The sequence below is a fragment of the Musca domestica genome, unplaced genomic scaffold (assembly GCF_030504385.1).
Source record: "Musca domestica strain aabys unplaced genomic scaffold, Musca_domestica.polishedcontigs.V.1.1 1, whole genome shotgun sequence".
Lineage (NCBI taxonomy): Eukaryota > Metazoa > Arthropoda > Insecta > Diptera > Muscidae > Musca > Musca domestica.
This window is the reverse complement of record NW_026712114.1, coordinates 10,892,382-10,909,579: the sequence shown is the minus strand read 5'-3', so window position 1 is coordinate 10,909,579 and position 17,198 is coordinate 10,892,382. Positions and strand designations below refer to the sequence as shown.

Sequence of the window (17,198 nt, the reverse complement as noted above, 5' to 3'; positions counted from 1 at the left end):
GCGGGAGAAGAGGTCACATACGATCGCAGTGCAAAAAGAATGACAAAAGAGATGAAGATTATGCCTGTTGTTTATTTGAAGGTGATAATAACTTAAGAGAGTCGTGGGTAATGGACAGCGGCGCAACTTCGCACATGTGTAGGAATAAAGAGTTGTTTGACACATTAAGAGAAACTAAGCAGAGTATAATATTGGCGTCGGGAGAGACAATATTTGCTGATGGTGTTGGTGATATTATACTCAAAACGCAATTCTCAACTCTCACTTTACACAACGTATGGTATGTTCCCCAATTACACTCAAATTTTATCTCAATAGCTAAGGTGATCAAAGCTGGACACTCAGTGCAATTTAAAGAAAACAAGGCGAGAATGATAGGTCAAGATAATAAAATAATATTGACAGCTGATTTGAATGGAGATATGTTTGTTGCGAATTTGAAAGCTAAGAGGAATAGAGAAAGCATTTATGCAGTAAATGATGATATTGTGACACGTAAATGGCATCAACGCTTCGGTCATATTAATATTCACGATTTAAAAATGTTGTCGACGAAAAATATGATTAAAGGTCTACCGCCAATTATTACAAGGAATATTAATTGTATGACGTGTGCAATGTGTAAGATATCGGCTGTTCCATACAAATCATACTCGAGTGTACAAAGTCAAACTGCTCTAGAATTAATTCACACGGATGTATGCGGGCCGATGGGAACTTCATCGTTAGGCGGGTCATCTTATTTCATTACATTTATCGATGATTACACAAGATATATATCAACGTGTTTTCTTAAACGTAAGTCTGATGCATTTAAAGCATTCAGAGATTTTGCTGCGATTGCGGAGAAGCAGACAGGCCGCCAAATAAAAATAGTACGGAGTGATAATGGGTTGGAATATATCAACTCGGACTTTAAACAATACTTCTCATCCAAAGGTATTATTCATCAAACGACGGTTTGCTATTCCCCCCAACAAAATGGTGTGTCTGAGAGGGCGAATAGAACACTTTGTGAAATGGCTAGATGTTTGCTAGATGCTTCGAAGTTACCTGAAAGTTTATGGGGAGAAGCTATCAACACATCAACATATTTGAGAAATAGGACTCCGACAAAAGTGCTTGATGATGTTACCCCTTTTGAAAAATGGTTTGGACATAAACCGTCGGTACATTATTTAAAGACATTTGGATGTGATGCTGTAGCTTTAAAGAAAGGTCCAAAACCAAAAGGTGGGAAATTTTTACCGAAGGGTATCAAATTGAAATTTGTTGGATATCAGAATTATACAAAAGGCTACAGACTGTACAACCACAATACCCGACAGATAGTTATAGCTAGAGATGTAATATTTTTTGAAGAGTCATTTGAAAAAATAATTGATATTGAGGAAGAAGAATGTAATTCATTCTGTACTGAAATATTAAAACCTCTAACAACAATGCAGAACAAAGAGAACAATTTAATGGAAATTTCACGTGAAGATAATCCAGAAATAATTTCGGAGGGAGACAGAATTCCCGAAACAAATAACACAGCGAACAACACGGATAGCGAAACGGATAGAGATGAAACAATAATTGTGGAAAATAAGAGGAAGCGCGGAAGGCCAAAAATTGTTAGAGCTGGTAATACAGGCAGACCGAGAAAAGTATATTGCATGGAGAGCGGGCCAGAAATGCTTAATTCAATTATAGAAAATCCAGAAACTGTGAATGATGCTTTATGTTCGGAAAATGCTGAAATGTGGAAGAAGGCTATGTCTGTTGAATATGATAATTTAATGAAAAACAAAACATGGGATCTCGTGGAAAGACCTGTTAATAAAAATGTAATCGGGTGCAAGTGGGTATTTGCAGTAAAACAAAGACCAGATGGATCGATCGAAAAATATAAGGCGCGTTTGGTAGCTCTCGGTTGCTCACAAAAATATAACGTCGATTATCAGGAAACGTTTGCACCTGTAGCAAGACATTCTGTAATAAGATTATTGTTGGCGTTGGCAGCCCATCATAATATGTATGTAAATCATATTGATATAACATCAGCTTACCTAAATGGTAATATAAAAGAAGAGGTTTACATGAAACAACCCTTAATGTTTGAAGACAGAGATCGTCCGAATGCTGTCTGTAGGCTCAGAAAAACTTTATATGGATTGAAACAAGCTGGACGTGAATGGAATAAGAGAATAAATGATATTTTGATTGAAATGGGATTTGTGAGATGTAAGTCGGACACATTTGTCTACGTATTAAGGAAAGACGGTTGTATAAGCTATATAGCAATTTATGTCGATGATATGCTGCTGGCATCTTCGTGCAAGTCTGAAATAAATAACATCGTTAGACATCTCAATAAGCATGTTGAAGCTATTGATCGTGGGCCTATATCGTTTTATTTGGGAATGGAAATAATAAGGAACGGATTAACTGGAGACATATCCATTCATCAAAAGAAATATACTGAAGAAGTACTTGAGCGATGGGGTATGGCTGAATGTAAACCAGCGGCAACACCTTGGGTAAACGGAAGTATCTTAAAAAAATGTGAAAAACAGTGCGATGATTTGGAGACTAAGGACTTTCAAAGCCTGATCGGAGCATTAATATATTTGGCTGTAATATCGAGACCAGACCTTATTCACGTGGTGTCCAAACTTTCACAATTTAACACACACCCGCACAAAGAGCACATGCAAGCCGCTAAACACATCCTGAGATACTTGAAAAGCTCTGTGGAAAGTAAGATTACATATACAAGTAAAATTAAAAGTTTTGAATGTTTTACAGACGCTGATTGGGGAAACGACGTAAATGACCGTAAGTCGTTCTCAGGACATGTCCTATTTTTATGTGGAGGACCCATAGCCTGGCAATCTAGTAAACAGCCTGTAGTGGCGTTGAGTACCATGGAAGCTGAGTACATTGCTCTTTGCCAAGGTGCTAAAGAAGTCGTGTTTCATCGTGGATTATTAAAAGAAATGGGTTTTGCAGATTATGTTGTGCATCCTACTAAAATTTACTGCGATAATCAGGGAGCGCAATTTATGGTCAAAAACCCAACCGTACAGAAGAAGAGTAAACATATTGATATACGTTACCACTACATACGGGACAAGTATGAAGATAACGATATCGATGTCGAATATGTTGCTTCAGAAGAGAATGCGGCAGATCTTTTAACAAAACCTTTGAGTAAACAAAAACATATATATGGCTGTGGATTGTTACGAATGAAGATGTAATGATTTTGATTTAAATTTAGTATATTTGATTTGAGAGGGCGATTGTTGCTATAAAAATGCAACCCTACAACTCAAATGTACTAAAACCAATATTAATTGTTAACGCGAGGTTAAACATATGACTTTAAACACTGAATTTCTTCTTTTCCGGTTTGTTAAAACTTCCTTCTTTTGTCAATAGTCGTAAGATACAGACGTAATATTAATAAATATCTGAATTCAAACAACGAGTCTTTTTCTTGGCTTTGGTTCACGCATATTCCACATTGGGAATAAGATAACTCCAACAGAAATGTCAAACAATTTCGGTAAATATTGTAACTAAAATCATTAAAATACCGAATATTGGAAGGTACCATTGTATGGGGGCTATATCAAAACGTGGACCTGCACAGACAATTTTCTGTCATAGGCTGTAGTATCCACTACGAACTTCAAATATCAAATTTGAAACAATTCCGGTGAATAATGTCGCTAAAATCATCAAAATACAAAATATTGGGAGGTACCGTTATATGGAGGCTATACGATATCCTGGAACTATATAGACATTTCTCTTCCAGGGGATAAAGTGCTGAAAAAGAACTTCTAGTATATATTTTTAAACAATTCCATTGAAAAATGTAGCTAAAATCATCAAAATACTGAATATAGGGAGGTACCGTTATATGGGTGCTATACGATATCGTGAACCGATATCGACTTCGTTGTGACCAAAGAAAAACTATCAACTTTGAATTGCATGTTCTTGTTAAAATAATGGGTTTCGATTTGTAATGCGTTTTTTTTTTGGTATTTTGGTATTTTAATGTTATCTGAGTCTCAAGCAATCTGACACTTTCCTTTTCAAAAATTTTACGTAGATATACCTTTGGTATAGCCCTGCTTTTTGAATAGCCTCCAACGATATAAAGCTCTTATGCAATAAATCGCATAAAGACATAAACTCTACCATAAAAAATGCATATTGGTCTATTTCCAACATATAGATCCTGATTTCATTAAATTCACATTTCACATAGATTTAATGTCCTTCGGGTCAGTTTACCTAGAAACGGTAAACCATTTATTTAGTTTACGGGTATTCCCCATATTTGAATTTTCCGTTGTTCCGCTTTTGTTTGTCCTAGACTCATTTAAATGTATATGCACTTATCTGACGATTACGATCACGCGAAGTGATCTCAATATCCGACAAATGAAATGTACAGACCTACCTACCTACCTCATCTTCTGAGTAATGATCTATTTAAATAAAAAAAAAAACAAACAAGACAACAATTAACATAGCCTATAATTTGTCTAGTATAGGCTGTCAGGGGGAGATAACAAATCTTCAACAAAGTCAAACGCCATAATCTATACCCTTTTTTTAATTTTATTGAATGAAAGCAAAATATGTCGGAAATAGCATCAACTTTTAGAATAAGTTTAGATTTGTTCGAATTGGCACGAATTATGACCTTCAAACGGCTAATAAAACCGTCACACGCTGCCCGAATATTGCTCTGCGGTATTTTGGCCATTTCGACATTGATCGACACATGAACATTTATATCCAATTTTAGGTTTGTTGCGCAAGTTATGACAGATATTAGTATTGGAAATAGCGACCCTTTGAGGGTGATGTACCGGAAGGGGTTGGCAGATATATATCATCTTAACAACATATCTTGCGTTGTGAAGAGAAATTTGAAGAGAATTGGATGCTTATTTCGCTTTCTTTGAGCGTTTAGTTTTTCAAAATGGTCCGATCTCCAGCATTTTTATAACACATCTTGTGTTGGTAGAAATATTGAGATGTGCCAAGTCTCAATGGAACCGGATGTTAATTTCGCGTTTTATGAGCTTCATGATTATTCAAAATTTTGACCCTTTGTGGGGGGAGGTACCAGAAGGAGCAGACCGATATATCCCACCTTCACAGAAGATGTTGTGTCAGTGGAAATAATAGGATGTGTGAAATATGAAGAGAGCAGGATGCTTATTTCGGATTTTGCAAGAACAACTTTGACCCTTTGTGGTGGAGATACCAGAAGAAATTTTCCGATCTATACCATCTTTATGACATATCTTGAGTTGATGAAAATATTCAAAATGTGCCAAAGTCTAAATGGAATTGGATGTTAATTTCGTGTTTTATGAGCTCCATGGATATCAAAAATGTTGACCCTTTGTGGGGGAGGTACCAAAAGGAATGAACCGATATATTCTATCTTTACACTAGACCTTGGGTTAATAAAAATAAAAAAAATTCAAGACAATCGAAATCGTACAAGAGTTATAATTATTCAAAATGATGGAGTATACCGATATGGTGCATTTTTGCACCTAACCTAGTACTGATAGAAATAAAGAGATTTGCAAAATTGGTGCAAAATCGGATTATCCTTTCTCTTACTGTGCAGTAATTTTTATACCCTTCACCATAGTATGGAGGATATATTAAGTTTGCCATTCCGTTTGTAACACCTCGAAATACCCCAAAAGTATATATATTCTGGATCAGCATAAAATTCTATGTCGATTTATCAATATCCGTCCGTCTGTCCGTTTATCCACCTGTCCGTCTGTGGAAACCACTCTAGCTTCCGAATAAAATGAAGTAGGTTGATAAAATTTTACTGAAATGTGTATTATGTCTGCATATAACGGCACCTCCCGATATGCGGTATTTTGATGATTTTAGCGACATTATTTACCGGAACTATTTCAAATTTGGTATTTGAATTTCATAATGAATACTACAGCCTAAGATAATGAATTGTCTGTGCAGGTCCATGTTTTATAACCCTCATGGTACCTTCCTATATTCGGTATTTTGATGATTTATTTTTATAAACTGATTTTTTTTTCAAGTTTTTCAAGCACTTGAATATTATAATAGCTTCTGACAAAAGTTGCCTACGCAGGTCCACATCGTCGTATAGACCCTAATATACGGCTACATTCGGTATTTTTAAGATTTTAAAGGAATTTTTAACGGATTTTATTTGTTTTAAAATTGCCAAATTTACGTGCATACACACATACTTACAAAACAAAAGAAGCATAACATCAATTACATAGAGCTGCGGCAATGCAATTGCAACGTAAAATTCCACCAACTTCACAAAAGTGGTGACGATTCTCTTTTTGACTCCATTTCACATTGAACCAATTGCTTCATAGCTTTTCAAACACACAACAACACAAATTCAAATTCTGAATTAGAAAATCGTAATGGATACTACAGCCTAAGACAGAAAAAGAGGCATGTGGGTCTACGTCTTCGTATAGCCCCCATATAATGGTACCTCCGATATTCGGTATTTGGGTGATTTTAGCGACATTATTTAACTGAATTATTTTGAAGTTCGCAATGGATACTACAGCCTATGCCAGGAAATTGTATGTGCAGGTCCACGTATGGTACCTCCCTAAATTAGTTTTTTTTTTTATTTTAGCTACAGTTTTTTTTTTCAAGTTTCGCATTTGAATTTTTCGCATTGAAATTTTTGTAATAGCTTGTGACAAAAGTTGCCTATGCAGGACCACGTCGTCGTATAGATCCTATTATACGGCTACATTCGATATTTTTAAAATTATAACAGAATTTTTAACGGATTTTGTTTGTTTTGAAAATTGTTAAATTTGTACCAATTAGTGGAGGGTATTCAAAGTTCGGCCCGGCCGAACTTACACCTTTTTTTACTTGTTTTCTTCTAAAAATTTGTGTTTAAATGCGTTTCACTTTTAGGTGGAAATAAACTGTTTATCGTTGCAACAATAGCTCGTATTGTTTTGGAAGCGAAGCGGAAATGACAAAAACAACATTTAATTGACAAATAAAAAAACACTAAACAATTTTGTTGTAAACAAAGAAAGATATAAAATAAGAAATAACACATTCGAAGTGGCTAAATTACGTTGAATAAATAAATAAATGCTTTCAATATTCAAAATTATGATACTGATGGGCTCTCAAAAAACATCTTTTAGGTTATTAAAATTTTTTTCTATAAATTCTCAAAAATATTCTTAAAATATAGAAAATTACTCCTCTAATGGTCCCAAAAATTGATAAAAAATAAATTATTTAAAGCGCTGGAGTTTAACGAAGTATACTACATGTAAGAGCTGACGTCCCTTAAAACATTTTTTTTAATACCGCGAATGTTTGTCTAGTAGGTCTTGAAAGTCTTGGAGAAATATTTGAAGATATCGACAATAATCCCTTTGCCAAGAACTCCTAAAAAAGCCTTTAAAAAAATATGACAAAAAACCATACATATGATTTGGAATAGTTGTCACTGATTCGAACTTTAAGGCTACGAAAAGTTCTAAAATGGTACAAAACTTCTAAAATGGTACTTGAAAAATTTGTATGAAAATCAAGGGTGGAAAATGTACTAAATTGTACTAAATATGGAACACTTTGCTTTAGAGTGAACGGTTGAAGCTGGAATTTTGAAAGTTTGGTGATGGGATATCTCTTAGTGGTAGGTTGGTATTAAAGAGTTGATTTTGGACATGTGTACTATGTATGTGTATAGGAAAAGTACTAAGTAGTCCTAAATTTGGTACAATTAGGTACTAGATGAACGGATGATGCTTGAAATTTGATATTAGGCACGCTGTTCATGTACAACCTGGAAATATGGAGGTGGTTTCGGAGACGTGTACTATAATGGTACGAAAAGTACTTAATAGTACTAAATATGTAATTGAGTGGAGGGATAGTGATAAAATTCTAAAAGTTTAATTTGAAGATTTGGCGGTGGTTTGGATAAGTGTCCTGCATTTGCACCTAAAGTACTAAATGGTACTAAATGTGGTGTTGGGTGAAGGGATTGATATTGAGGTTGCTGTTTGTATCTGTAATTGAACAGTTTGGTTTAGGGTGAACGGATGAAGCAGGAATTCCCAACTTTTTGGTAATGGGATCACTGTTGTTTTGTGACGAAGATGTGGTTTTGGAAATGTGTAATACAAGTACACGAAAGGTACTAAATAGTACTATGTTTCATAAAATTTGGTATTAGGTGGACAGATAGTGCCTAAAATCTGAAATTTAGTATTAGGGCCGCTGCTAATGTGTAGCTTGGACATATGGAAGTGGTTTAGAAAATTTGTACTATAATTGTACGAAAAGTACTAAATGGTACTATATCTGGTATTGGGTGAGGGGATAGGACTGGAGTCCTTAAATTTTGTAAAAATGACACTGTTGATATCTGTGGTTAAGATATGGAGGTGGTTTTGGAAATGTGTACTAAGTGTGCGAACTGTACTAAATGGTACGAAATTTGGAATAATTTGGTTTAGGGTGAACAGATAGTGCCTGAAATCTGAAATTTGGAATTAAGGGTCGCTGTTCATGTGTATCCTGGGTATATGGAGCTGGTTTTGGAATTTTGTGCATTATAATGGTACGAGCAGTACTAAATGGTACTAAATTTGGTGTTGGTTGAAGGGATAGAGATAAAATTCTGATATTTGGTATTGAGATATGGAGGTGATTTTGGAAATGTGTACTAAATTGTACGAAAAGTACTTAAAAGTACATAATTTGGTATAGGGTGATGGAATAAAACTGAACTCATGAAATGTTATATAGATGTAACTGATGGTGTCTGTTGTGAAGCTAGTATTAGTAATGTGTGCTACAATTGTTCGAAAAGTACTAAGGGGTACTAAATTGGGTATTGGGTGAAGGGATAGAACTGAAATGCCGAAATTTGTCACTAGGGCCTTTGCATAATAAATGTTACTTAATTTGTTATTGGGTGAAGAAACAAAGCTTGAATTCTGAATTTATTTATTGAGGTCACTGTTCGTTTCGAGGATTTACATATGTAGACGTTAAAATAGTTTTGGACAGAAAACATGGATTATGGTTCAGTGTGCAATGATTCTACTAATATCCTCCTCGGAAAACTTCAAAATGAAAGATTATGAAGACTTTTTGGTATAAATGGTATAATATTTCCTATTTTTCCGAAAAGGGAAAAAACCTGAATATTATATAAAAAAATAAGTACGATGTATGAAGATTTGATAAAAAAAAGTTGTCAAACTGTACAAATTGATTTAAAGCCTTTAGACTATTTTTTGTGGGGCTATGTTGAAGCTCATGTCTTAATGAGACCACGTCAATTGACTAGCATTGGAAGACAACATTGAAGTATTTATTTGTAAGATACCGGCCGAAGTTTGGCGTTTAACATTTGTATGAAGTAATCTCCAAAATTGAAATTATATGGAACCTAGTATCGAGTCAAACATAAATTTTACACATTTTTTTGAATCGTAAGTTTTTTTTTTTTTTTGAAAAAATCCCTATTGCTATATACCTAAAATTTGGAATCAAATATTAATATTTATTTCAAAATTTTTCTTATCTTAGATATTCCGATGGCACTATCAAATTACGTAACCCAAATATTGAACTCATGGATCAGGACATTCTCTATCATTTGGCCTTGGGCAGTGAATCTCACGATTTGAATGAAATGTTCGGTGATGTTAAGGTGAGTTGAAAAATAGATATTTAGCAAATAAATCGAATGAGACGAATTTATGGAAAAAAACAGTAAAGAAAGTCTTAAAGTCGGGCGGGGCCGACTTTATGATACCCTACACCAATTTGCTAATTTAGTAGAGCTCCGCATAACAATTAAAAGTTTTTATGGGAGAATTCAGTCATACACGCTATGATTATAATTATAATTTAAAGTTCAAAGGACTAAATATGCCGAAGCATTTGTATATTTTAAATTCGGAATTGTATTGCCCATTTGGTGCACAATAAATTTGAAATCGGATAGAGATTTATATGGGAGCTATTTCCAAATCTGAACCGATATCGATAAAATTTGGCAAAGATAATTCTGAGCTGCATTTGATATATTTCCCTGATAGTTACGGAGTGCATATTACGGTTGTGGGTAAAAACTATAACAAATCGGATGAACAATATATGGGAGCTATACCGATCTTCACCAAATTTGACATATTAGCTTCTGGACACAAATCGGTCGTTAGTGCCAAATTCTATCCCATTTGGACAAATATTAGAAATTTGGTGCACAATAAAATGTAAATCGGACGAAGTTCTATATGAAAGCTATATTCAAATCTGAACCGATCTCGATAAAAAATTAGCAAACGTATTTCTGAGCTGTATTTGATATATTTCCCAAGATATTGTTGTTACAGAGTGCATATTACGGCTGCGGAGAATAAAAATAACAAATCGGGTGAACAATATATATGAGTGCTATAGCTATATCTGAACCGATTTATATCAAATTTGGCATACTTATTTTCAGGCCTAATTTGGTTGTATGTGCAAAATTTTAAACAATTCGGGCTGATATTAGACGTTTGGTGCACAATAAAAGGCAAATCGGACGAAGATATATATGGGAGCTATATCTAAATTTTGACCGACTATCGCCAATTTCAATAGGGTTCATCCCTGGGCCAAACAAATGATCTGTGCAAAATTTCATTTGGATAGGGCAATAAATGCGAACTGTACTTTGTTTAGAAAAATTCATGGACAGACGGACGGACTGACGGACATGCATAAATCGACTCAGAATGTGATTCTTTGCAGATTATCGAAAGGAACTATGGGGCTATCTCTACACCTTGTGGTGTAGGGTATAAAAACACCTCCATATCTCAATTCTAGATAACAACAGAGGACCCAATATTAAATTTCGGGATTCCAGCTCAATCTCTTCATCATATACACAACTCTAGTACTATTTAGCACGCTTCGTACATATATATCGTACACATTTCCAAAACTACCTCCATATCTTACCCACAGACACCAACAGTGGCATATATATCTATAGCTTTATTCCTACACCCCATACCAAATTTAGAACTATGTAGTACTTTTCGTACAATAATAGTACACAATTCCAAAACTACTTCCATGTCTTCTAGGTACCAACAGAGTCCTCAATATCAAATTTGAGGATTCAAGCTCTATTCCTTCACCCAATACATAATGTAGTACTATTTGGTGCTTTTCGTACAATTATAGTACACACCTCCATATCTCAATTCTAGATACCAGTAGAGTCCTATATATCTAATTTGAATATTTCAGGCCTATTTATTCACCCAATACCAAATTTAGTACTATTCAGTGCTTTTGGTACAATTATAGTACACATTCATATCTCAATTCCAGATGACCACAGTGTCCTCAATATCAAATTGCTGAATTACAGTTCTATCAATTTAGTGCTATTTAGTACTTTTCGTACAATTATAGTACACAATTCCAAACCACAGTCAAATTTCCAACACATATACCAACAGTGATACCTACATTAAATTTCAGCATTTCAGCTCTATCTCATCTATCCTTTGAATTCAAGAAATAATAAATAAATAATTTACCTCTAGGATTTAAATTTTTAAAAATCTTAAAACCTGGTTTCTAAAAATTTTCAGTCAAATAAATTTGTTTCTAATCAATTTTCCGTTTTGTTTTAATTTTATTTTTAGTTCGTTTGCATGGGCGGGACACCAAAGCGTATGGAGAACTTTGCACATTTCATTATGAATGAAATCGGCTACAAATTACCTGCAGGCACGATGTTGCAGGACATCAGCGCCTACTCGTATCGGTATTCGATGTACAAAGTTGGACCAGTGCTTTGCGTCAGTCACGGCATGGGAACGCCCTCTGTTAGCATTCTGATGCACGAAATGATCAAACTGATGTATCATGCCAAGTGCCAAGACCCGATCTTCATACGTATTGGCACTTGTGGTGGCATTGGTGTAGAGGGTGGCACTGTCATCATCACCGAGGATGCTCTGGATGGTCAGTTGAGGAATTCTCATGAATTTGTAAGTTAGACAACAACAACTACAAAAGAAAATTTAAATGAATTACAACAACTGAAATGTTTTTAATTTATTTTCCAGACCATTTTGGGTAAAGTCGTTCATCGCCCCGCCAAATTGGACAAGAAGTTGGCTCGTGAACTTAAGGCCTTGGCCAGTCCCGATGATCCCTATGATACCATAATTGGCAAGACATTGTGCACCAATGATTTCTATGAAGGTTGGTTAGGAAAAAAACGAACTGAATTTTGGAATGAAAATAACCCTTGATTTTATTCTCTCCTTAGGTCAAGGCCGTTTGGACGGAGCATTCTGTGATTTTTCCGAAGCCGATAAAATGGAATATTTACAAAAACTCGCCGACAATGGTGTAGTCAATATTGAAATGGAGAGTACCATTTTTGCTGCCCTTACATATCATGCTGGCATCAAGGCTGCCGTTGTCTGTGTAGCCTTGCTGAATCGTCTCAACGGTGATCAGGTAAGAATGCGATGGTGACCAATTTAGTTGCTTCTACTTTTCCATTTTAACTTTTATCACAGGAATATACAATTTATATAAATTTATTTTCATTGCGGCAAATCGTTGTGGAGTTTATGTTCTTTGTTATAAGGAATTAGGTTTTTTCTGTGAAGAGAGATAAGTTGTAGTTGTTTCCGACACCACCTACATTTCTCAATCCCTGATACTAATAGAGACCTCCATAAAAAAAATTTCGCGATTCCATCTGCATCCATTCACTCAATACCCAATTTAGTACCACCTAGTACTTTTGGAACAATTATAGTACACATTTCCAAAACCAGCACCTTCTGTGAACCGCAGGCACCAACAGAGACATCAATATCAAATTTCAGGATTCCAGTCCTATTCCTTTATCCAATACCAATTTTTTTACTGTTCACATTTTCAAAACAACATCCAGATCTCAATTCCAGTTACCTATAGAGACCTCAATATCAAATTTCGGAATTCCAGCTCTATTCCTTAACTCAAAACCCAATTTAGTACCACTTAGTACATTCCACATACCCACAGAGACCTCAAAATGTAAATATGACGACTCCAGACCTATCCCTTCACCCAAAACCAAATTTAGTACCATTTGGTGCGTACAAATTTATGAGGTATCAATTATCCATAATCTAAATATAAAATTTCAGAATTGTATGTCTATATCTTCGCCTAATACTAAATATCCATTCAGTACTCCTCATATAATTATAGTACACATTTCCGAAACCACCTCCATATGTCCAGGCTGCACGTGAACAGCGACCCTAATATTAAATTTCAGATTTCAAGTACTATTTGTTCGTACAAATACAAATTGTACCAAATTTAGTACTATGTAGTACCCATAATAGTAATCCTACCGCCAATAGTAATCTTAAATCCAAATTTAAAGATATCAGCTCTATCGGTTCACCAAAATCCAAATTGTACCAAATTTAGTACATATAAGTACACATTTTAAAAACTACTTCCATATCCCAGTCTTACACTACGACAGTAATCTTATTCCAAAATTTCGGGACATTAATTCTATTGGATCACCAAAATCCAAGATGACCCGAATTTAGTACCATTTAGTACACATAAGTTCGAATTTACAAAGTTTCCTATATACCTGAGTTCTACAATGCAAGATTAATCTTATTTCCAAATTTCAGGATATCAACTCTATTGGTTCACCCAAATTAAAATATTACCAAATATTGTATCATTTAGTACTTTTTGGGCAAAAAAGTACAAATTTTCAAAAACTACCTCCATAACCCAATCCTACACTCCGCCAGCAATGTTAATTTCAGGATTCCGCCTCCATCCGTTCCTCCAAATTCCAATTGTACTAAATTCAGTACAATTTAATGTGTACTATTTAGTACATATAAGTTCGAATTTCCAAAACTTCCTACATACCTGAGTTCTATTTCCAAATTTCAGGATATCAACTCTATTGGTTCACGCAAAACAAAATTGTACCAAATTTACTACCTGTTAGTACTTTTCAGGTACATAAGTACAAATTTCGACACTCGTCCAGCAATGTTAATTTCATATTTCTAAATTGAAATTGTACGAAATTTAGTACCGTTTGGTGCTTTTCGTATATTTTGTTCCGTTGTTCCAAAACAACCTCCAACATTGATTCCCATTCCAAATTTCAAGTTTCACATGATACGAAATTGTACCAAATGTAGTACATTTTAGTACTTTTCGTACACTCATAGTATGAATTTCTGAAAACCCTTACCCGTACATCAATTATACACCCCATTCCAAATATCAAGTTTCAAAAGATAAGAAATTGTAGCACATGTAGAATATCTAGTATAATTTTAGTACTTCCAGTGCCCGTTTAGTACGAGTTTCCAAAAACCCAGACTTGAGCAAAATTTCTAGATTCAAACTTCAGCCGTTTCGCCTGGGCGTTGATTCTCCGTCAGACAATCAATTATTTTACAACTCACTTATGTATAGCAATGTACAGGGTGACATAAAAAACTGCAACAAAGTCAAACTTCATAATTTTTTCATTTTATTAAATGAACGCAGAAAATGTCGGAAATAGCATCAAATTTTAGAATAAGTTTAGATTTTTTCGAATTGGTCAGCTTTGGCACGAATTATGGCCTTCAAATGGCCAATTAAATGAAGCGAGGAACCTCATTTTGTAACCATGTTTTGTCCTGTCCTGTTTGTCTGTTAAGGTCTGCGTGCTCAAGGCTTTAATACATGCTCCAGAATATTTTCGCGATAATATTCGGCATTTATTCTGATGCCACGGTCGATTTATACTAGTGGAGAGCGACCATCGGCTGCTAGGACGGCCGATTTATCAATGTCCGTCCGTCTGTCCGTCTGTGGAAATCTCTCTAGCTTCCGAACGAATTGAAGTAGATGGATAAAATTTTACTCAAATGTACATTATGTCTGCAGGACTTTTGGTATTGAAAATGGGCCATGTAGGTCCACGTTTTGGTACTGCCGCCATATACCGGTACCACCCGATATTCGACATTTTGATAAGTTTAGCGACATTATTCACTGGAATTCTTTCAAATTTGGTATTTGATGTTCGTAGTGGATACTACAGCCTATGACAAAAAATTGCCTCTGCAGGTTCACGTCTTCGTATAGCCTCCATATAAAGGTAGCCCCCGATTTTTATACCCTCCACCTTGGAAAGGAGGGTATATTAACTTTGTCATTCCGTTTGTAACATCCTTAAATATTCGTCTTAGACCCCATGAGGTATATATATTCATAATCAGCATAAAATTCTAAGTCGATTTAACGATGTCCGTCTGTCTGTCCGTCTGTCTGTCTGTCTGTCTGTTGAAATCACGATACAGCCCACGTTATTTGACGTAGATCGCCAAAATTTAGCAGAGCTATTTGCATTGTGTCTAGGATGATTGGTATTGAAAATGAGGTATATCGGTCCATGTTCTGGTATAGTCCCCATATAACGGTACCTCCCGATATTCGGTATTTTGATGATTTATGCCACATTTTTTCACGGATTTGTCTGAAAATTGGTATTTGTAGGTCATAACGGGTTCCTGAGCGTGTGGCAAAACATTGCATGTATAGGTCCACGTTGTGGTATAGCCCCCATATAAAGGTACCTCTCGATATTCGGTATTTTAGTTTTTTTGCCACATTTTTTCACGGATTTGTCTGAAAATTGGTATTTGTCGGTCATAATGGGTTCCAGCTTCGGTGGCGAAACATTGCATGCATGGGTCCATGATTTGATATAGCCCCCATATAACGGTACCTCCCGGTATTCTGTATTTTGATTGTTTTTGCCACATTTTTTCACGGATTTGTCTGAAAATTGGTATTTGTGGGTCATAATGGGTCCTAGTTCGTGTGGCGAAACATTGTAATTATAGGTCCGCGTTTTGGTGTAGCCCCCATATAACGGTACCTCGACATTTCTTCTAATGTTTCTTTTACCCTAAGGTGGAGGGTATTAAAAGCTTGGCCCGGCCGAACTTAATGTTTTTTTACTTGTTTAAGTTTAACATTTTTGTTGGGAACTCCAACCGAAGTAAAACCATTTCGAAATTGTGCTAAAAAGTTATGTATGCCTGTAGCTTGTATCCAAAATAGATTTTAGTTTTATTTTTCAAATTCTGTAAGATATATTAATTGTTTTTTAATTCTCTTTTCCAGGTCAATTCCCCCAAAGAAGTTATGAATGAATGGCAGGCACGGCCACAAATTCTTGTAGCGCGATATATACGCAAAGTATTAGCCCAAAAGGGTCAACTGAAGAGTCTATTCAATGCTCAAGGATCGATTAAGTCACCCAGACGTTTTAAGCTGGTACAACAGGAATCGCAGGCCCACGAATAGAGGAGATGGCAAACAGGCAGACAAACTCACCATATATATACACTAAAACTACAACTTTATATATTTATTTTAATCTCTAAAACTATAAATACCTAGGCATATACATACCTAGTGTTATATAAATATATAAACAAATATGTGTAAAATTTGCAAACTTTTTTCTAATGTAGTTAAATTATTCACTTACATACAGACATGTGTACTTATTATAAAAAACACAAAAACTCTAAAAAATATGTATATTTGTATACATATATGTGTGAACTATGAAGACCGGCAAGGCGAAATATGTTTGATGGACATAAACATGGAATTATATATATATATATATATATATATATATATATATATATATATATATATATATATATATATATATATATATATATATATATATATATATATATAAACACATACAAAGCAAAACAAACCTACACATACACACACATAGGCATTTATAAATAGAAACAACCAAAAAATATTCTTTTGTAGACCTAAGTATGTTGAATTATATCTTCAAACTGATGAGACATCTAGAGATCTATCTATTCATAAATACCTACAAACAAATAAAAAAAGTATATGCATATACAAACATACATATATATACCTACATATAAATAGTTTTATCTTTACTCTTAACAAGAAAAATGAAAACAAATCTATTCTGGAAACCAACACAAATTTGAAAAAAAAATATGAAAATTAACACCCACACA

General features: G+C 34.7%; 1 protein-coding gene across 1 annotated transcript in view; it reads left to right on the top strand.

The window, feature by feature from the left end:
• The window catches only part of LOC131800953 (uridine phosphorylase 1-like), a 58,981-nt gene extending 42,235 nt beyond the window's left edge, over window positions 1–16,746 (top strand). The window contains exons 3-7 of the mRNA XM_059118831.1: window positions 9,637–9,760; window positions 11,763–12,110; window positions 12,189–12,327; window positions 12,395–12,588; window positions 16,297–16,746. Of these exons, the coding sequence (XP_058974814.1) occupies window positions 9,637–9,760; window positions 11,763–12,110; window positions 12,189–12,327; window positions 12,395–12,588; window positions 16,297–16,479 (988 nt within the window). The 3' untranslated portion in view covers window positions 16,480–16,746. The remainder of the gene's footprint in view (window positions 1–9,636; window positions 9,761–11,762; window positions 12,111–12,188; window positions 12,328–12,394; window positions 12,589–16,296) is intronic.
• The last annotated feature ends 452 nt before the right edge of the window (window positions 16,747–17,198 follow it).